At 43.1% G+C, this 22,083-nt stretch overlaps 1 protein-coding gene across 1 annotated transcript in view; it reads left to right on the forward strand.

The window, feature by feature from the left end:
* CHD7 (chromodomain helicase DNA binding protein 7) overlaps positions 1-22,083 on the forward strand; it is a 189,737-nt gene that overhangs the window by 140,830 nt on the left and 26,824 nt on the right. The window contains 11 exon segments of the mRNA XM_042972706.1: positions 1,049-1,132; positions 2,876-3,013; positions 3,110-3,231; positions 3,820-4,063; positions 5,749-5,925; positions 10,059-10,202; positions 11,363-11,618; positions 17,308-17,518; positions 18,266-18,461; positions 18,785-18,952; positions 19,526-19,705. Coding sequence (XP_042828640.1) covers positions 1,049-1,132; positions 2,876-3,013; positions 3,110-3,231; positions 3,820-4,063; positions 5,749-5,925; positions 10,059-10,202; positions 11,363-11,618; positions 17,308-17,518; positions 18,266-18,461; positions 18,785-18,952; positions 19,526-19,705 — 1,920 coding nt within the window.

The raw sequence follows: 22,083 nt of genomic DNA on the forward strand, positions 1-22,083 counted from the left end.
TTTCATAATTCAGAGTTCAAAGGCCCCGGACCAGACATTGTAAATGGGCACAGCAGCCCAGGGAATGTTTGTCATCCTTGAGCTGACTGTGACCAAACAGCTTATCTTTCCGACCTGCAGTTTAGGGCATATGAGCGGTGTCTAAGTGACTTCTAATATGTCTCTGCAAAAGGCTTTTAATGCAGTTTTGTTACCGATAAGTTGATCTCTAGGAACACATAATAATGTGTCTTTTGTTTTCTAACTTATCTGTCTCTGGCTTCTCTAAAGTATGATTTAGTCTGTAATTTCCCTTTGAGCCACATTCTATTCTTTTCTATGAGATAACTTTGCAAGCAAGTAGTACTACTTTACTTTTGTGAAGATTGTTAATACGTTGGCTAAATAACCCAATTATTTAAGCCTCATTTCTTTATCCTTAATATTTTTAGCCAGATGCTCTATATTCAGTACAAATAAATCATTAGAACACTTAGATTAATGACAAAACTGTATTCAAAGGAGGTACTAATGTTGATTGGCGAAGGCGACCAAACATCCCATACCGTTCACACTAAAATATGAAATTCACTGGTTTCAGTGTTTTTAGCTTTTGAATAGCATTCTGTAACCGATGCTATAAGGCATCAGACAACTCCGGTAGTTACAAGACTCCGAGAGCACTTACTGTGCATAGCCTGGCTTCTTTATTGCAAGCTGTAGTTTCAAGAATGCTAAATGCATTGCATGCCATAAGCCTTTTGGATTGCTCATTAGTGAATTGTAATTTCACACTTCATTTAAAATATTCTTAAACATTCTCTCACAGTAAAAAGGTTTCACACAGTAATTAAAAGACCCAGTTAACAAAGTCTGAGAAGTCTGATTTCCTCATGGGGAATGATTTTGCTAAATTGTAGCATTTCAATTAATGTAATAGAATTTGCCAAATATAAATTTTATTTTACTGTGACCCAAAATATTATTGCCTGGTGAAAAGTGAAATAGTGTTTACTCTCAGGAATTAAATAAACATTTTAACTTTTTAATTTTCTTTCCTTTGGCGCAGATTGAAGATGAGCTTTTTAATCCAGATTATGTGGAGGTTGACCGGATAATGGACTTTGCACGAAGCACAGATGAACGGGGAGAGGTGACAGAGATCACTTGTATTAGGGGGCAGTGACTCAGACAGCTTATGTGTGTTTGTGGAGAATGATTATGGGATCCTAGATCTGGTCCTGGTCAGAGCCTTGGATCATGACACAGTTGGTCTAAATTTAACTGGAACTTATTGACTATTAGTTTTATGACTTAATAATGGCGCTAAATGTGTTCTTTGTTTAGTGTGAGAGCTTTTTAAAAGAAATCAATTTTCAATATGAAACAAATACATTGGCATTTTGCAGAATTTCAGAATATGATCAATAAAGAAGAATTTAGTACACTTTGGTCTAAACCTGTCACGAAGCACAAATTTCCTATACATAATTAAGAGTGCTCTTAGCAGAATGGAATTTAGTGTTATTTAACATTGTACATCCTTAGTGTGCGTTGATGAACCTCATTTAATGTAGTGCACAGAGAATAATGTAAAGTAATCCTCTTTATGAGATCTTGGCATTCTCATGTTGCTTTGCAAAACTCTGTGAGGTTGTGAAGGACAGTTGATTAGGGCAATAAGAGTGGAGACAAGTCTAGTGCCTTCCCAAGCATGCTGTCTTGGTGACGATATACCCACCCACCGTGAGCTCTGTCATTCCTGGCTTCTTTGTGTAAATTAAGCTTTATATAAAATGTTTAGATCTTGGGATGCCTGGGCGACTCAGTCGGTTAAGCATCCAACCCTTGGTTTCGGCTCAGGCCATGATCTCACAGTTTGTGGGTTCAAGCTCCGCATCGGGCTCTGTGCTGACAGTGCGGAACCTGCTTGGGATTCTCTCTCTCTCTCTCTCTCTCTCTCTCTCTCTCTCTCTGCTGCTCCCCTGCTCGCTCTCTCTCTCTCTCTCTCTCTCTCAAATAAATAAACATAAAAAAAATAAAATAAAATGTTTAGATCTTGCTTATCTAGTGAGAGTCTGCAGTGAACTCCCAGATTTTTCCAAACTCTGTATCATGAAGTCCATGATGTTTCAAAGACAGTATCTGTAAGGGGATGTTTGCTTTTCTAGTTTTACTTTGCTTTACTTATGAGAAAATCATTGCATATTTACTAGCACAGTGAGTGTTTTTAACGTCACAACCAGGTCAGTGTACCTTAGCCTTGAAGTGAAGGTCCACAAACCCAAGTATTTTCTAGAGGAAAGACAAAGGAAATTTTGTTGATCTGCATTACCCAAAATATTTTGTTCTCCAGCCTACTAGACCTCACTTTATTTTAAAGTGATCAGGTACAAACAGTACCTCTCTCTTTAGGAAAAAGGCAGAGATACTAATAAATTCAAGCTTGTTTCTCATTCTTTAAGAAACTAGCCAATTATGTAAACATGGAAATACTGGCTATGATGATTTACTGTAGAAGTCTGAATCAGACACCTGATAAATGATTTGCACAGATAAGAGTAAGGCTTAAATTCAGCTGTGTTATGTACTAGCTGTTTCTTTATATATCTTGACTTTTGAACATGCCAGTGCATTAGATAAAATTTAACTTACTCTGATAATACCCAGGAATACTCTTTCCAATTTAGACTTGACACTGTTAACTAGGAACCACGGTGTAATGGGTGTAGTTTTAAAACTATCACCAACTCATTGTTTCTGTCGCTGGGGTAGCATCCATCATTAAATAACGTAGAACACGTGTTTTTCGTGTGAGTGTGTGTGTGTGTGTGTGCGCGCACATGCGTGCATTGATCAAATGAATCCATTTCTGATTTATTTAAACTTGGCCCAGCCTGTGACTCACTACCTGGTGAAGTGGTGTTCCCTGCCTTACGAAGACAGCACGTGGGAACTAAGGCAGGACATAGATCAAGCAAAGATCGAAGAGTTTGAGAAACTAATGTCCAGGGAGCCAGAAACAGAGCGTGTGGTAAGAATTGGCTAATGGTGAAGGGTTTAATTTGGAAATAGCATAGCAGTGTGGTCTTGGAGAAACCACTAATGGGATCTACTATATTTGAAACAGGAGCGACCTCCTGCTGATGACTGGAAGAAATCGGAGAGTTCCAGGGAGTACAAAAACAATAACAAACTCAGGGAATACCAGTTGGAGGGAGTAAACTGGCTACTTTTCAATTGGTACAACATGTATGTAAACCATGTTTTACTTCACTTTTAAGAAGGCCTAAGAACTGTTTTCCTTTGTAGTCATTGAAAATATTAATCAGGGGTGCCTGGGTGGATGTCGGTTGAGCGTCTGACTCTTGGTTTGGGCTCAGGTCATGATCTCACGGTTTCGTGAGTTCGAGCCCCGCATCGGCCTCCGCACTGACAGTGTGGAACCTGCTTGGGATTCTCTGTCTCCCTCTCTGTCTCTCTCTGCCCCTCCCCCACTCGCACTGTCTCTGTCTCTAAATAAATAAACTTAAAAATTAAAAAAATAAAATTAATATTAATCAAATAATAGTGTAACACTTTAATCTCTAATAAGAATTATGAAAAACAGCAAGGATTGGGAGTATGCTTAACATTTATCCAACAAACATTAACACCGACATTGATAGATGTAGAAATAATGATGTCTTAGAGGATTTTGTTTGAAAATGTGTTCTGTTGAATCTAAGAGAACATCTGAGGTAGGCATTTGTGAATATAATAGTATATGTTTTGTAAAAAGACAGCAGTATCTAATATCCATACTTACTAAACTTTTCTCATTTTATTTCCTTCCCAAAGGCGAAACTGCATTTTAGCAGATGAAATGGGTTTGGGAAAAACTATCCAGTCCATTACATTTCTCTATGAGATATATTTGAAAGGAATCCATGGCCCTTTTTTAGTAATTGCCCCATTGTCCACAATCCCCAACTGGGAAAGGGAATTCCGTACCTGGACAGAGTTGAACGTGGTTGTGTATCATGGGAGTCAAGCTAGTCGTCGGACCATTCAGTTGTATGAAATGTACTTCAAAGATCCCCAGGTAAAACGTCACAAGTGGATTCTTGATGCTTCTTATGTGTGTTTTAAGGTTTTGGATGTTAAAATGGTCTCAGACATTTTGGGGAAAGGCCTAGATTTTACAAAATGGAGAACTTTGCTTTAGATTTCTTACCCAGTTTATTGTGTTATACTTTCTCATCTTGTAAATATAGCTAATTTTTATACCTTTGGTCATCCTGATTATTAGATAAGAGTGAATGAAATATTTTTACTTTGGGTGAACTACGGAAAATCATTTAATGTTTGACGCACTAATTGCTTTTATTTTGCAAGCCTAAGAAAAAGCTAAACAAAAAATGGTGTTATTCAATGTAAGTAGAAAGAATATTTTGTGAAACTATTACTAGGAGTAAAAATGATTAGGCATGCAATGTTGAGTGGCACATCCGAGCATATAATGTTGAGTGAAATACACCCAAAGGGAGGAACTTCTCCTTTGGCTCTAGGTAGCACTTGGTATGATTTCTTACTTGTTCTTTGTTACCTGTACACAGTTATTGTATGATGTTGACGGCAAAGCATTATAAATGACAAAGAAGGAAGAATAGTGTGTGCTAAAGTAGTTTTAAGCTACAGGTGGTAAATGGTAGTCCTATAGCTGGAAATAGGACAGAGTTTTGTTTTATATGTTTGCTTTATGTGTAAAATCTGACCTATAATTAAATACTTCAAGGAGAAAAATACTGAAATCTATTTTGGTACTTATCTTTAGATTTGAGAATTTGTTGTAAGTTCTATCCTAAGTGAATGGTTTTTCATTTTAGCCCTTCAAAAGTAAAACATAGGAGCACCTGTGTGGCTCAGCCGGTTAAGCATCTGACTCTTGATTTCAGCTCAGGTCATGATCTCATGGTCGTGAGGTTGAGCCCCCGCACTGGGTGTGGAACCTTCTTAAGATTCTCTCTCTCTCTCTCTCTCTCTCTCTCTCTCTCTCTCTCTCTGTCTCTGTCTCTCTCTCTCTCTCCCCCCCTCCCCCTGCCCTCTCTCCCTCTCCCCCACTTACTCCTCCCTCTCAAGAAAAAAAGTAAAAAATAAGTTACCCAAGCAAAATAAAAGTAAAAAGTTTTCAAAAGTAACACAGGTTTTAAAAAGTTGCCTTAGTACATCATCCTTTTGGCTTCTTACCTTTTTGGAGTCTGTAGGCTGGAACTAGAATGAACATACTTAGTGGCGCTTTACTACACGTGATCTGGAGAGAAATTGAATCAGAAATTTTACTAATGATTTGCAGACTTCCTTTAAAAAGAAAGGTTTTTAGGGGCGCATGGGTGGCTCAGTTGGTTGAGCATCCGACTTCGGCTCAGGTCATGATCTCACGGTCCTTGAGTTCGAGTCCTACATCGGGCTCACTGCTGTCAGTGCAGAGCCCGCTTTGGACCCTCTGTTCTCCTCTGTCTCTGCCCCTCCCCCACTTGTTTGTGCATTCTCTCTCTCTCTCTCTCTCTCTCTCTCTCTGAAAACAAAACAAAACAAAAAAACATTTAAAAAAATAAATTTAAAAAAAGGGTTTTAAAGCCCCCCTGCAAAATACCTTGAAAACAAAATGCATGTGTTACCCAAAATAAAGATGTCCCCAAAAGAGAAATACATATGTTTCATGCTTTTTATTAATCAAAGTTAATGTGATCTCTAATGCTAAATAGTAATTTAGAACTGTTCTTATAGGGTCGAGTGATAAAGGGGTCCTATAAGTTTCATGCCATCATCACTACATTTGAGATGATTTTGACGGATTGTCCTGAGCTGCGGAATATTCCATGGCGCTGTGTCGTCATTGATGAAGCCCACAGGCTGAAGAATAGGAACTGCAAGCTTCTGGAGGGGCTCAAGATGATGGACTTGGTCAGTGATCATAGTGATGATTCCATTGAACCTGAACAGAATCGTTACTGACTCGGTGTCCCCACTGCTTTGAATTTGACTGCTACCTGTGTAGGGTTTGCAAAGCCTGTCAAATATGGTGGTATATCCTCCTGAGCTTTTAGTTACTCAAAAGTTGCTGCTGTCCTTGATTCTTACATGATTGGCCGGTATCTTTGTGCAATTGTGTTACAGCAGGCTGTAGTCGGGATAGTTTCACTGAGATGAATTTCAAGTATTTACTTTTCCCTTTTGCTTATAAATACTGCCATTTCATATGCTGTTGGGCCAGGCTTTGGTCCAGTAATGGAAATGAAGTTATATTCCAGGGCTCATTCCAGTAGGGCTTGTAAATGGAAGTTCTTAGTAAGATGGGTTGATAGCTGGGATTGGTCAAGTTCGCACAGACCCTTGGAAGTTTGGGGCGTTATGAGACCTTGAATGTGATCTGGAGTTTTAGACCATGCTTGCCCCTTCCTCTCCCCACTTCCGAAGAGGTGGTCAGGTTTTTCTGATTAGGTTTTTTTTAGTAGGAGTGTTATGGGGATAACGTGTTGTAGAGGTGGTAGGATTTAACTGAGTTTCTGTTCCATACTTCTGTGTGTATGGTTTCCTAGCAGAAATTATTACGTGACTTCAGTCATCCTCAGACTTCTTTGCTATCTGTAGTTTGCAAGGTGGGTTTTGATCACTTGTTTTCATTTTTAATGTACGTTTTAGAAGCAATGTTACCGTCATTCAGTATGTCTTGAATGTTTTTTGCGAAGTTTTTAAAAAGTGCAAAAAATTTTAAAAATCTCTTTGATGCTGCCTTCTGCAGATTAATTTGATCTCTTGTTAATTGAGAGTTTGAGAGGGGAAGGAACATTCTATGTGTTTGCGGCTATAAATTTTTTTTACTGAAGACTCGTACTACCGAAAAGAACACTTAAAAGCTTTCTGTTGCAGCTGGTTCTTTGAAGCGATTCTCTTATTCATTAGCCAGCTCTTCTTTTAATCAAAAACAAACAAAGTCTAGTTGTGTTTAAAGGAAAAAGTCTGCCTGAATTATGCTAGTAAGGATGGGATTTCCCATCCTAAGACTTTTCAAATCAATTTATATTTGATGGCCAATCCACAAAAGAAATTAGAATACTTTAGAAACAGCGCATGGTCTTGAAGACATAGGTAAGCAAGTGGAGAAGAGAAACTCTGCTACTGTGTTCGTTCTCTCAGGCGATACGTTAGCCTTACATTGAAATCAACCTGTATCGGCAGGGAAATGCGAATGTTCCCGAAATACTGACCTGTATCTTCTGAGTAGGGACCCATCTTCACAGTGGTTCACGTAGAAGACACAGTTCCCTTTTCCGAAGGCTTAAATCGTCACCTGAGTGTATCTAAGTTGTTTCCTATTACTAGTTTATATGCTTCCAGGCAGTTGATGCTTAACTGCAAAGCAGTCCTCCAATGATACGTACAGATTCAACTCTCTCAGCAAAGAATCTAATTGTCATTGGGAGACTTGAAAGGATTTTCCATTGTTTACAGCAAAACTTCATTAATGGATTAGAATCTGTTATACAGATAACTTTTCGGTTACAAATTGCAGTGTTTCCTAACCGTTTTCACGTAATGGCACGTACAGAAAGTGGTAATGTTCTCTGCGTGTCATTGTAGTATGTCACAGTGGGGTAAGCTGAGAACACTGCCCAGTGCCATAGGTGACCAGCCCTGGGACACTGACTCACAACCCTGCTGGCTGCCCCAAGGACTTGCATACCTGTAACTCATTCATGGCTCTGATTGCAAATGAACCACTGGAAATCTCTGATAAGCAAATGAACCAAATAGTTGTTTTTCTGATGGCCAAGAATCTTTATCTCAGAAGAGACGTTTTCCAGATGGAACAGAGCAGCACTGTTCAGAATTGGAGTGTAATTGTATTTGTCCCGTTCTGGACAGCTCATTGCTTGGCCTTGAAATCCTTACTTACAGTAAATATCGTGAGAACTTCTACACTGGCTGCTTTTCATTCTTCTTTCCTAGAATAAGTCACAGTGAAAATAAGGACCAGTAAGTATATCCAGCTACGGAGCAGGTCAGAGGCCGGCGCTGTTTCCTGCCCTAGACTCAGTTAGGATGAAGGGGCACTTGATGACGATCGTGTTCCAAGTGCCTGCTCAGAAGGAGGAGACCAGCGAGTGTCTTCAGCTCTCCCATCCCCAGGGAAATGCTTCCGGAGAGGATTTGTAGAGGGACGTCTATGGTCCGCCCATCCTCCATAGAAGCCCTGGGGAGCACGGCATCCCCTTGTGCATCGTTGACAAGGAGGGGATTCTCTGGAGGTGGCAGTGGTTCTTCATTGATTCCATCATCTCATCTTTCATTGTCAGGAGGCCTTACAAACTTAAAGAGTTTGCTGCAATGAAATGAAATGTGTGTCACTCCATCAGAGCTAAAAGGGAGGGACGGTAACGTTTTCAAGCCAAAAGCGTATCCCCTGGCGTAGTTGAGCTTGGAGGTGATAAGCTTGGTAGCCCCAGTCTCTTACACGATGTTTTATGCTACTGTGTGTATTCATCAGGTGTTATTTCACAGTTACTTTCAAATGAAAACCTGGTTTTGTTCCACTACTCATATGTAACCTTATAAAAAATGTCATGTGTGTAATCATTTGGTATAACTGGCTTTAAACAGCCCTTGAGGGAAAACAGCATGAAAAAGGAGCCCCTTTCCTTTTTTTCAAATAGTACTTTGAAATTAATAACTTAAAAGGCTTTTTCTGAAGCGTTTGGTTAGAGGTTAAGGATTTAGCTCGGTCATAAGGGAGACGAGAAAACTGGGAGACAATCTTCAGTATCAATACAGCTCTTCCAGTGCCGTAGCTCCTTCCCAAATCTGTGACAGTGTGCAAAATCCTTGAGTAATTCAGAACTTGAGTGTGTCAGGGACTGTGGCCCGTGTTCCCCACCAGGATGGTTTTACAGTAGAAAACCTTGAGTTGATTTGCAGACTCCTTACTCTATGAATTTAATGAGTCCGAAGATGATGGTGGTCTGTGTATCTTCCTGAGAGACCTCTTTATTCAAAAGGAAGAAAAGGAGGAATGGAAGCAAACTGCACTGCTTCACGTCACTTTCAAAGAGCTTCACTGGCAGATGAGGCGTGGTAGATATTACGAAAATTATCATGTCCCTGGTTGTATCATTTATCTAGTATTTCCCGAGCATATAGTCTCTTGCAGCCAACTCTTGTCAGATTTCATGTTAAGTTGGAACAATTGCTTTTGAATCTACCAGAAGGTAGGGTCACTTTCCGAACTAGTTTTATTCACTGTACTGTGCGTGAAATGGCCAAACGAAAGATTGACCAGTGAGGCCCTCAAGATTAATGAACTCACTACCGTTAAAACCGGTCACTGCGAAACAGCTCCTCTGTGTTGGGTATATAAAACACAAAGACAAGAGAACAGATGCATGAGGAAGGCTGGAGAAAGAGCTCGTAAACAGGAAGAATTATCTTAAAGAAATACCTAACTTGGTTCAAAGAAACAAAGTTAGAAATAGCATCTGTTAAAAAAAAAAAAAAGTGATTGTGGTATTTAAAACCAAGCTGACCTCTTTGCTAGTTTGAAATTTTTGCAGAACAAAATGGTTTTTCATATGCCGTTGCCTGTAGAAGAACTTCTTTTGTCTCTAAAGTGAGTCATGCAGGAAGCAGATGGGGAGATGAGAATGCTGTTGATGTAGAGAACAGAAAGAAGCATGTGAGCTCTCTCTGAGTCCAGGGATTTTAGGAAAAAAACTTGGGGAGGGGAAAAAGCATTGGGACTCAGGCCACTTGCACCGCCATGGCACTAAAATGCCGACCCGGTAACCCCTGGAAGAAATGAAAGGGCAGGACATGTTTACGGGGTCTGCAGCGTTCCAGAGGGCCCCCGCCACGTGTCTGAAGCAGGGTCCAAGTGTTCCTCGTATCTCCGCCTTCGCGCCCACCGCCCCCACGTCACGCGTGGTGGATGCCGAGCTGCACGAATGAGAAGTAGGCAAATGGATGTCTGGAAAAAGAGGCTTTGGGTTTAGGACGCTGCTTCGGTCGCGATTCAGTCCGTTGCTTTCCTTGTGTTCCCGCAGGAGCACAAAGTGCTGCTGACGGGGACCCCCCTACAGAACACGGTGGAGGAACTCTTCAGCCTGCTTCATTTCTTGGAACCGAGTCGTTTCCCTTCAGAAACCACCTTCATGCAAGAATTTGGTGATCTGAAAACAGAAGAGCAGGTACTTACCGCGTCTACTTTGTGCTTTAGTCACGTCGTTGAAGACGAACCCACGAAGTGGCAAAGCATTCCTACTTAGCTATGTAAAAATGTAAATTGTGTCGGTTTTTTTCTCGCCTCCTGGTCAGGGGAGCCTTCTGCCTCCTTTCCTTGGACATTCCGGGTCTTCATTGTCGACGTGTTCTTGTTTGTGTGTCTGCCCTGGTGACGGGCTGTTGAGAATTGTTCAGCGAGGTTACTTATTACCTACTCATGTAATTTTCAGAGACCGCGGTGCTATTCAGGATGGTGATTTCACTACGTGCACTTGTGAGCTCAGTGTCAGAAGCCATGGCAATTTGCAGTTATTCGCCCCCTGGAGTTCCGGGATTCTAGTCATACTTGTTAACTTACTTTTCTGACTCTCTGTATTTTCATTTAAACTACCCCACAGGATTTCTGTGAGAAATAAATGAGGTATTGTGTTTGAAAAGCAGCTGGTTATTTTATACATCCTAAGAGCTGTGTGGGTATTCATTATTGTACTGTAATTGAAACAGATAGAGATACGCTGGAAATCTTGGTCTTTATGACCCCTGCCCCCTACAACTTACTGCTTAAAGCCTCTTAGTTCAGTTCAGGGTAAAGTCTGCTTTATGTTGGTTTTGCTTTTCTTAAAATAAAAACTATCCTGTGTGCTGTATGTCCTATTGCCAGTCAGCAGAAACGAGAACCAGAGAGAGATGTTCTGCCCGCTTATTGGTGGACGGAGTAGGTACCTCCTGGCTTGCTCATTCCGTTAGCTCTTTCCAGAAAGGAAGGGAACTAAAGCACAGCACTCCCATGACATCGTGTCTTCCCTCTTCCTCATCATCCCTATGGCTTGAGACCAACAGAAGGGAAAGCTCAGTGAATACACTGAGTTCTTTTCTGCTGTGTGCTTGTCAGGCCTTCTGGCTGCTCGGGCTCCCGGCTGAAACGGGCCATTTAACGCCGACTCATTCAACCTTCATGCGCTTCTGTTACGCAAGCTGAGAGATGAGGGCCTTCATCCCCTTGCTGGGCTTTGACAAATGAAAATGAATGGTAAACGAATAAGATAGTCCTGATTTTCCATGTTAGAATGTGTTTTAACCTGCAAGCAAATCACGATACCAGTATTTACTTAAGGTCCTTCTTTAGGTGCAAAAACTCCAGGCTATTCTAAAGCCAATGATGTTGAGACGTCTCAAGGAGGATGTAGAGAAGAACCTGGCCCCCAAAGAAGAAACCATTATTGAAGTTGAGCTCACGAACATTCAGAAGAAATATTACCGAGCCATCCTTGAGAAGAATTTCACATTTCTCTCCAAAGGCGGTGGCCAAGCTAACGTACCTAACCTTTTAAACACTATGATGGAGCTCCGGAAGTGCTGCAATCACCCATACCTTATTAACGGTAAGCCTGTGCGCCGGGAAGCGCATTTTCAATGACCGTCCAACCTCCAGGAGTCCTTTTCTCCCTGCAGAGGACTTCGTGGGTTGTAGTCGTGACCGGATCCCGTCATCTCAACGCGGGTTTCGCCGCCTTCCCGTTCTTCCGGACGCCTCCTGTGCTGGCTGAAGGCGGAGGACCGTTGCCCTCCCTGATCCTTGTGGCAGGACCTCAGCTCTCCTGTCTCCTCCTTCCCTGCCTCTGTCTCACCCCTTGGAAGGAGGTGTTAGTGTTCTTGGCTGAAAAGCATCAAACGTGCTAACAGCTAAAGAGAGATTAGCCTCAATTGAGACTTTCTGGCTGTGTGTGGGCGGGGGGAGTGCGCGTGCGTGCACACGAACGCACGCGTGTTCCGCGTGTGTGTGTGCATCAGACAAGTTGAGGAGGAGCTGGCGGAGAAGGCGGCTGGCAGCTGTCTGGAGACTTTGATAGGGTGAAGTTTCAGTCTAGATGCTTTTAGGACTTACTCCCTAAGAATGAGGGGTCATTTTATTTTATTTTATTTTATTTTATTTATTTTATTTTTTTTTCAATATATGAAATTTATTGCCAAATTGGTTTCCATACAACACCCAGTGCTCATCCCAAAAGGTGCCCTCCTCCATACCCATCACCCACCCTCCCCTCCCTCCCACCCCCCATCAACCATGAGGGGTCATTTTAAAACTTTGAGAACAGTTTGTTTCTGTTACTGATGAATACTTTATAGCCTTCCTGTTTTCTTAGCTACATTGAGAGTGTCTTATAACTGATTTGAGTAAAAAACCTGTCTTGTAGTCTTCCAGAAATATTCAACGGGTCCATGTTGCATGCCTGTGATGTGTGGGGCACTCTGGAGGGTATGGGAGCCTTCAGGTTTGTCAGGGATGGAGATTACAGAGCGATGAGAAAGCGGTGGCACTGAGACAAGTCTGTGGGGGTGGGAAGGAGTTTGCCAGTCAGGGTTAGAAAAAGGAAGGGCACTTACACTGGTGTAATAACATCTGAGAAAAGACAAAGAGGCAGGAAAACAAAGGGGAACTTGCCCACAGTATAAAGTCCACGTAAGTAGCCGTGGGACAGTGACCCTTAGACACATCCTGGGACCCCCACGGCGGAGAGGCTTAAATGCGAGGTCATGGAATGTTGGCTTTAGTCCGTAGACAGTGGAGAACCGTGGCTAGTGTTTGAGCTGAGGAGTGATTCAGGATGCTTGACCTGGCAACACCACATAAAACAGATGGGAGGGAGCAGAGAAAGACCTACAGGCAGAAAGACCTGCCAGGAGGCTCTTGCTGCCATACCTGGCCGGAGTTCAGACGGGTTAAAGAAAAGTGATGACCAGTTCAACTGGGGTGTTTGTGCACAATTATAACTGGCCAGCAACGCAATTAGGTTCCTTTTCCAGGGGAACAAAGCTTGGTTTTATCTTTACCACAATCCATGGAGTTCAAGGGCAGCTAATTTAAAGAGTTTCTAATCTTTCCCCCCCCTTTCATGGCTTACACACCTGTCAGCCACCTCAGGTCCACAAGTTTTTGTTATTCAGTGACAGAGTGGTCCACGCCCGGAAGACAGTCTCAGGGTACCACCTGAGGTCCTTGCTGTGGTGTGACATCGATGAATTTCCCTTCCAAGCTTTGCGCTTTTAGCTTGGTCCGCGAAAGAGAGCATTCTGTGTGACAACTCTGTGTTTAATGCTGCCAACCTACTAATGCTGTGTGTTTAAGAGCCTGTAAGGCCGTTATGGTGAGTGTCAACCAGCCTGTGCCTGAGTTGGGGAGATGGTGTTGAGGCTTAGGGTGATTGATGGTATGAGTGAAGCACGCGTGCGTGTGACACACACACACTTTTGCATTTAATAGCTGCTAGAAAGCAAACGAAGGCTAGTAGCCTCCAAGGGGGGAAAGGAAGGCACTCACAAAAGAGCTTAAATGCTGCCAGCAGAATGCGTGCGAAAGGGTTGATGTCATCGATCGTTGTCAGATACCCACGCGCAGTTCCATCAAGTCTCTCTTGTCTGCTTACTTGCTGATTATACGCACTGAACATTTCGAGGGAGGGGTCCCCCCCAAAAAAAAAAACCACAGCTGCTGGGTCTCTTCCTTGGCTGTTTGCTCTTCAGGATCATCTTATATAACAACTCATTGTTCACCAGGAGTCTCTTAGGATTTCGGAGGCTTATGTCTGTGGCAGTTGTTCTAATTGGTCACACCTTGGGGTCAGCTTTTTCTGTCCCTACAAGTTATGAAGTATCTGTTAAGCAGGTGTATGTATACGCGTTTATGTCGAGAAACTGCAAAGGAAATGTATGCGCACACCCCGCGGGCACGTCCGATGTTACAACTGCCCAGATAACTTACGTGGACTCGACTGGACGTTGGGTTTCGCCAGGGTTGCCCCGGGGCTGGTACCGCCCATCTTTTTATCCACAATCCAGAGTAGAAAGTATACGGATGTGATGCTAACTCTACACGTGTTCACTGAGCGGATTCAAGGAAGTTTTCAGTGGTGGAGGTTAAATTGACATTTGTATTGGTTGTCAAGCTAAGGTTCGATCCCGGAAAGCACAACATTTCTGTAATTGTGGAAGCTGGAAGCAAAGTTGGTAACACATGGTCATGCAAGCAAAGCACAGGGAAAGGAATTAGAACTGACGGCAGAACCCAAACTATGTAAGTGAGTAATATTTTCAGTGTGGGCGAACATCTTAAGTGCTCAGCACAGTGTTTGGGGGCACACTGTGAGCACTTGGTCGGTGTTGCTTTTGCTTAGATAAGCGGGTAACCGGGGAACATAAATGCGTTCAGTGTTCCTGGCCCCAGCCTCAGTAGAATGGAAGGTCCAGTTTTAGGTTCCCCATGTGAGAGCACAAATAATGTTGAAAACTTGGTCAGCGTCCCCTAATGGTTAGGAGTGACTTAAGAGTCATTTGTTGTCCTTGTTGGGGGTCAGGAGGAGTAGAGAGAATAGGGGACAGAAGATAAGCTGAAGCTTGCACAGCGGAATGAATTTGGGATAGAAAATAGTAACTGTGTTTCTGGTTGTCTTCAAAAGAAAATAATTTCTTGTTTGTGGCTGGATACCATTGGCTAGATAATAACTTCTTGTTGTAGCTAGATAACAGAGCGGTCACTGCCCTCACAGTGACCATCTGTTTAAGAGAAAAGACTTCCACACTCGTCTCAAGTTTCTCTGATGCAAACACACGTTTTGAAATGTAGCGTGAACAGTGCTTTAATTTAGGGCAGTGTCCACAAAGTATTTTGGCTTATCATAACCTATTAATTTTCGGATTGATATTTATGAATCTCACATCAAGGTAGATCTTTAATTGGTAAACTTGAAAATTTGCCTGTGACCTCAGAAGGCAGAAACTGGTTTTCTCCCCAACACCTTCCCTGACCTCCTTCCTTCAATCTGACCGTAATAAACATGGTGTTAGAGGAATCACATAGGATAGATGTTTGCTGATATTTCCAAAACCGCCTGCCACTTTAAGAACCTGAATTGGTAACAAAGAGCCGGATTGATTAACTCGGCAGTAGCTTTTGTCAGGTAAGAGCAAATGCATTTTAAGTTTGACTGTTCTTTATAAGATGAGAAATGAGTAGTAGCAATGAGAAAGCAAGAAAGTCACTTTTCTTTTCTCTGAACAAACTTAAAATGAAAAAAAAATTTCTCTGCTAACTTGCCTAAAGTATTTATATTTTCAATTTTTTTACTGAAATTACTCAAATGTCTGATACTTGTCAAAGTGATTATTTCACTTTTGAAAGCTATTGAGTTAACCATCAGCTTGTTTTAAACTGAGTACTGTAGTACATTTTGGTTCTGGAGTATAATTTTCATATGGACAAAAAAAATAACTGCCCAAGTATCAGGAGTAAAATCTAGTTCTGAATTGTCAAGAGCTTATACTGTATGGCACAGGAATAAACTTTTTAAAAAGACCTAATGTAATATATGGACTTAAACCCATCTCCCCTGTCTCCTGATGGCCTTCTTGTCCTGAATCTAGAACCTAGATTTCTAAGTGTCATGTTTTGAAAAATATTATTCAGCTTTATTCAAGAACATTCCTGCGAATGCTCTTCAACAGCATTTTGTTTTTACCTTTTCCTAGTCAAAACCTTTCCCATTTTTTCCCCACTCAGAGAAAAGTCTTGCGTATTAGCCTCTTGCTCGCGTGGAAAAGGGAGTGAGAGACCGGTGACTCCCGCCCCGCTGGCATTTCCGGCCAGGCCCCCTTCCTCGCAAGTCAGTGTGCTTTGCAGGGGCCTTGGTGCCTGGGTAAAGGCATGAAGTGACTTTAATCAGTTCTCAGTAAGATTCTCTGTTGATTAATAATTACCAAGCTGTATTTCTGCATATGACTGTGCCATAACTTGATTTGCACAAGTGCCCTTCAGATGGAAATGGGATGGCACTTGTCTTACATCTGCTGCTGCTTGCAGAAGTTCTGTCCGAGTAGCCGTGGGGTCTAACCCACCTGGCCTTCAAGCCCCTTTTGAGATTTTGTGCATACCCGTCTGATGTATTGTGAGTTCACATGTTTAAAACCAGTGGTAAGAAGGGTAGTTTACAGTTTCTGGCACACTTGAAGGCTGGGAACCAATCCCATTCGGTGGATTTGTTTGTATTTTCTAAAGAATGGGTGACCCCACCCCCATCCTTAGGGAGAGGTGCTGAGCACAGCAGCCGTGGCCTGATTAACCCCCCCGAGATGGGAGGAGGCCAGACCGGTGCTGTCTAATTCTGGCTAAGCCACCTAAGCAGTCGAAGCAAGCTTAGCCTGTGTGTGTTTGGCGTTTGGGTGTGGGGGAGCCGTAAGCGCTTCTCTCCTGACGGTGTCATCCTCTTGAGGCTTCTCTGATGCACCCAAGCCTTTGTACAAGCGGAAATCTGCACGAGGCTATGAGAAAAAGAGGGCCAGGCGTAGAAGCCTTTCGCAACACAGGGTTGATTGCTGCTGTTGTTTTCTAAAAGCTTGAAAAGCTTTGGGTAATTCAAGATAGAGTTTTTGTACCTCATGAAATTATCAGATGAACGTGAACGTAGAGGGAGATTTAGAGATTGCAATAGGAGATACGCGTTCAGAACCCCTAAAAAGTCTCTGAAGATTATCCTGAGAGGGGGATTCCCTTTCGGTGCCCTCCTCTTGGCTGTATTAACACGCAGTTATCTACAAAAACCGCTGCCCTGACACCGTAATTATTAGACCTCTGTTCCCTTGTTTCTCAGCTTCAGAACAGATTTTGTTGTTTGTGTTTATATTCAGCTAGTAAACAATTCTTCATTTCTTTAGCAATTTAGGTTCCAAATTTTCTGTAGGTATCTGGCCCGTGGCTTATTTCTGCCACTTCTGGCTTGACAGTCTGTTGTTGAAATTCAGTTTCTACAGACAGCAAACATTTGTTTGTTGGAAAATGTGGTTTTTACCCGCCCCCCCCCCCCAAATGTTTAAATGTGTTGTGCTTAAAACTTTGATCCCTTTTATACTTTCACGGTTTTGTGCAGACCTGACTCTTAGTAAGTGGATAGATTCATATTCATAAACATGAGTGTGGCATTTGGGTTCCTACAGTTAGCAGTGGGTTTTGAAAGCAAGTTCATTGTTTTTAGTAATAAAAACCTTTTACGGTATTCACGTTATGCTGTCCAATCTCTGCAGGTGCTGAAGAGAAAATTTTGGAAGAGTTTAAAGAAACACACAATGCAGACTCTCCAGATTTTCAGCTCCAGGCGATGATCCAGGCTGCTGGCAAGCTAGTGCTGATTGACAAACTACTGCCAAAACTGAAGGCTGGTGGCCACAGGGTGCTTATCTTTTCCCAGATGGTGCGCTGCTTGGACATACTGGAAGACTACCTCATTCAAAGACGGTGAGGCCACCGCACCACGAGAATAAAAAGGAAATAAAAAATGACCTTTCCCAGGGCTCCAAGCGCTTCACCTCCAAGTGACATTCGTGCTAAAGGGGACGGAGTGGGGAGAATGCGTCCCCTCTCTTTCTAAAAACTGTCGGTGACCAGAGTAGGACTCCGCGTACTTTCCATGGCAGTTTTGTTTCCCATTTCTTTCATTTGACTAGAGGCGAATCGGTCTTACCTAAGATTGAAATTGTTTGTTATTTTAGTCAGCTATCTTTTTTTCATTTTTATTTTTTTAACGTTTATTTATTTTTGAGAGAGAAAGAGAGCACGAGCAGGGGTAGGGGCAGAGAGAGAGAGAGAGAGAGAGACACACACACAGAATCTGAAGCAGGCTCCAGGCTCTGAGCTGTCAGCACAGAGAGCCCGTTGCGGGGCTCGAACTCACAGACCACCAGATCATGACCTGAGCCAGAGTCGGACGCTCGACCGACTGAGCCACCCAGGTGCCCCGGAGGTGTCAGCCATTTTTAGACTTAAGTTATTTTACTAGAGAAGAAGTAAAATAAAATTTAATTTTTGAGCATTCAACCGATTATATGCCAAACTACCCTAAAAGCTGTTTGCTCTGCAATTATTTCTGATAAATGATATCATTTGGGTACTACATACCCCATATTGTAATACTTTGTTTACAAAAAGAAACAAGCGTCCTGTCGCCGAGTATCGGGCCTCCTTGTTAATCCCGACGTTTTCCAGGTACCCGTACGAGAGGATCGACGGCAGAGTGAGAGGCAACCTCCGCCAGGCAGCTATCGACAGATTCTCCAAACCCGATTCTGATAGGTTTGTTTTCCTCCTGTGCACACGGGCAGGAGGCTTAGGCATTAATCTTACTGCTGCTGACACCTGCATCATCTTCGATTCCGACTGGAATCCCCAAAATGATCTCCAGGTAAACACTCAAGAATATCGTCCTGAGGCCCTTTCTCTCTTTTCTTTTCATTCTTTCTTTCCTTCTTTTTTCTTTTTTCCAAAGTCATTCTGTGATGGAGAAGCCCCAGTGAAACCAATACATTAAAGCCGTGTAGTCCCTAAGGCAGTGTTCCACGATCGGGCCAATAAACCAAGAGTAATCCATTTACTAATAACGTAAAAGGAATTTCTTAGGACGTTAACCTTCTGTACTGCCCCTCTGCTTCTTGGAACAGGTGCTCTTGTAGCTGACCCTTGAGTCTTTTCTTTCCGTGGTGGCCATTCATTTCCTTTCTCTTCCAGGCTCAGGCTAGATGTCATAGAATAGGACAGAGCAAATCTGTGAAAATCTACAGGCTGATCACAAGAAACTCTTACGAAAGGGAAATGTTTGACAAGGCTAGTCTGAAGCTCGGCCTGGACAAAGCTGTGCTGCAGTCCATGAGTGGGAGAGAAAACGCTACCAACGGGGTAATCCACACCTGCCCAGACCTTTCCTTTCTTCTGGCTCCTTGCTTTATGTAACTAATAGTAAGGAATTATCCAGCATCAGATTGTTTTTCAGCCTCAATATTTTCAGCCTAACTTGTCATATTTTCTTCTTTCCCTTCCCTTCCCTTCCCTTCCCTTCCCTTCCCTTCCCTTCCCTTCCCTTCCCTTCCCTTCCCTTCCCTTCCCTCCCCTCCCCTCCCCTCCCCTCCCCTCCCCTCCCCTTCCCTTTTTTTCCTTCCAGAGAGAGAGAGAGAGAGAGCGAGAGAGAGAGAGAGAGAGAGAAGGAGAGGATGAGCCTGGGAGGGACAGAGAGAGGTGGGGAGCAGAGGATCCAAAGTGGGCTCTGTGCTGACAGCAGAGAGCCTGATGCAGGGCTCAAACTCTCAAACTGTGAGATCATGACCTGAGCCGATATCAGATACTTAACTGACTGAGCCACCCAGGCGCCCTTACGTTTTCTATGTCAGGTTTATCCTCCTTGGGTACAACGAAGCATTTGTGTGGTCTAAAACATTTCAATTCTAAATTATTTTAAATCTCTCTCTAAAACAGGTCCAACAACTTTCCAAGAAAGAAATAGAGGATCTTCTGCGAAAGGGGGCCTACGGTGCACTCATGGATGAGGAGGACGAAGGGTCTAAGTTCTGCGAAGAAGATATTGACCAGATTCTCCTGCGGCGAACCCACACTATCACCATTGAGTCTGAAGGCAAAGGTTCCACGTTTGCTAAGGTGCGAACTGACCTGAAGAGGCAGGTTTTCTATAGAAGTGTAACAGAGTTCACATAAAGCAGGACCTTATAAAGTGCTCACCAGGTGCACATGTACCATTTGCTTTGTAGTTGAGAGTTAAGAATTACTTATTAACTCCCCGTGGAACCCTTGATGCATAGAAGGTTCTTTGTGTGTGTCTTGGGTCCCCTTCTCTGTATGTGGCACTGGTTGTCATCCTCACCTTGGCCTCCTGTCAGCTCCCCCACTCCCAGCCTAATCCTTTACCTGTGTCCTTGACCCCATGCTCTCTACTTCTTGAGCTCTGACATCGTACTTCCTGAGATCCTGCTTCCTGACATAGCCTGTAACAGCAGTCAAGCCACTCCTATCTTTAAAAAGCCTCTCATCTGCTTTGCCCTGCAGCTACAACTCCATAACCCTTCTTTCACAGTTAAAATCCACACGAGTGTTATTTGTACCAGCTGTCCCCACGGTCTCCCTTTCTGCTTATTTTTCCACCTCCAGCTTGCACCCCTCCCCCTGCCATCAGACCAGCTCTGGTGAAGGTCACCACCGCTTGACTGAGAGCGCCTTCTGAGGGCCCCCGCTACACGTCGCTCCACCCATCCACACCCAGGCCCACTTTACACCTTTATTTTTAACAGCTTTCTTGAAATGTAATTTACTTACCATAAAATTCACCGATTTTTGAGTGCACAATTCAGTGGCTTTACCATATTTGCAGACTTGTGCAGCCATCACCACATCTAAGTTTAGAACATTTCCATCTCCCAGAACCCCATGCCCATTAGCAGTCAGCGTCTCCTCCCTCCCTTCCTCCTCTTCCTCCTCCCTCCCCTCCCCTCCCCTCCCCTCCCCTCCCCTCCCCTGCCAAGTCCTTGGCAACCACTAATCTGCTGCCTCTATAGATTTGCCTGCTCCGGACATTTCATAAAATGGCATCATACAACATGTGGTCTTTTGTGTCTGGCTTCCTTCACTGAGCATGGTTTTTTGAGATTCATCCGTGTTGTAGCATGTATCAGTAATTCCTTCCCTTTTTTTGCTGAATGGTGTTCTCTTCCTAGAAGCACCTCTTTCGGCAGTTGATAATGGACACTGGGATTGTTTATGCATTCACTGGTTGAAAACGAAACGTGGGTTGTCTCCACCTTTGGGTTATTGTGGATGACGTTGTTACAAACATTTACGAACAGGTTTTTGTGCAGACACATCTTTTCATTTCTCTTCTGTGTCTCCCATAAATAGAATTGCGGGGTCACGTGTTAACTCTGTGTTTAACCCTTTGAGGAGCTGCCAGACTGTTTTCTAAAGTGACTGCCCCGTTCTCCCTTCACGCCAGCCGTGTTTTAGGGTTCTAATGTCTCCACGTCCTTACTGGCACTTTGTATTTTCTGACTTCTTGATTCTAGCCATATTAGTGAGTGTGAAGTGATACCCAACTCTGGTTTGATCTGCACTCATTGATGCTATTGAGCATCTTTTTATGTGCTTGTTAGCCATATGTGTATCATTTGGGGGGAAATGTCTATTCAAATCTTTAGAGTTACTTGTCTTTTATTGTTGAATATTAAGAATTCTTTATATATTGTAGATAAAAGTTTCTCATTAGGTAATACAGGTTGCAAGTATTTTCTCCTAGTCTTTTCTTAATGGTCTTTAATTTCATTGAAGTCCAATTTACCCATCTTTTTCTTTCATTATTCGTGCTTTTGATGTGTTGTCTAACCTAAGGTCACACAGATTTGCTCCTTTACGGTTTTTACTCTGACATTTTGGTCTTGGTCCCTTGTGTGTGAATCTTGGTGTGTGGTGTGAGATCAGGGTCCGTCTCCTTCCTTTTGCTCGGACATCTAGTCACCCCGGCCACGCCAGCCTTGAAAGGCTCCCTCCTCTGGGCTCTGTGACCCAGCACCTTCTCTCTCACGTCTTCCAGTTTCTTCTCAGGCTCTGTTCTCTGTCCTCACAGGCACCTCAGGTTCAGTATGTGCAGAACCTCATTCCCATCCCTCCACCCTGTGGACATGCCCACATTCACAGCCTGCTTGTTTGCCTGAGTGATGCCGTTCAGAGGCTAGACTTGGCTGCTGAGGGTTTTCTTGACCTCCTCCTCCTCCTCTTTCTCCTCCATGCTTCACATCCATCCAGATTCTAACTCCTTTCATTTTACCTTTTAAAGAACGCATTTCTAGCCTGTCTCCTTTTGTCCACTTCTGCCGGAGCCATTTTCAGTCTTTGCCGTTCCCTGTGTAAATTACTTTACTAGCCTGTTCAACCCTCCCGTGCCCCAGGACATCAGTAGGATCTCTCTGACAGGTGGCTTTGGATACGATTGTGTCCATCTTGAGGTTATTTCCATTTTGAAAGAGTTCCCT

Source organism: Panthera tigris, chromosome F2, assembly GCF_018350195.1.
Source record: "Panthera tigris isolate Pti1 chromosome F2, P.tigris_Pti1_mat1.1, whole genome shotgun sequence".
In the NCBI taxonomy this organism is placed as follows: Eukaryota; Metazoa; Chordata; class Mammalia; order Carnivora; family Felidae; genus Panthera; species Panthera tigris.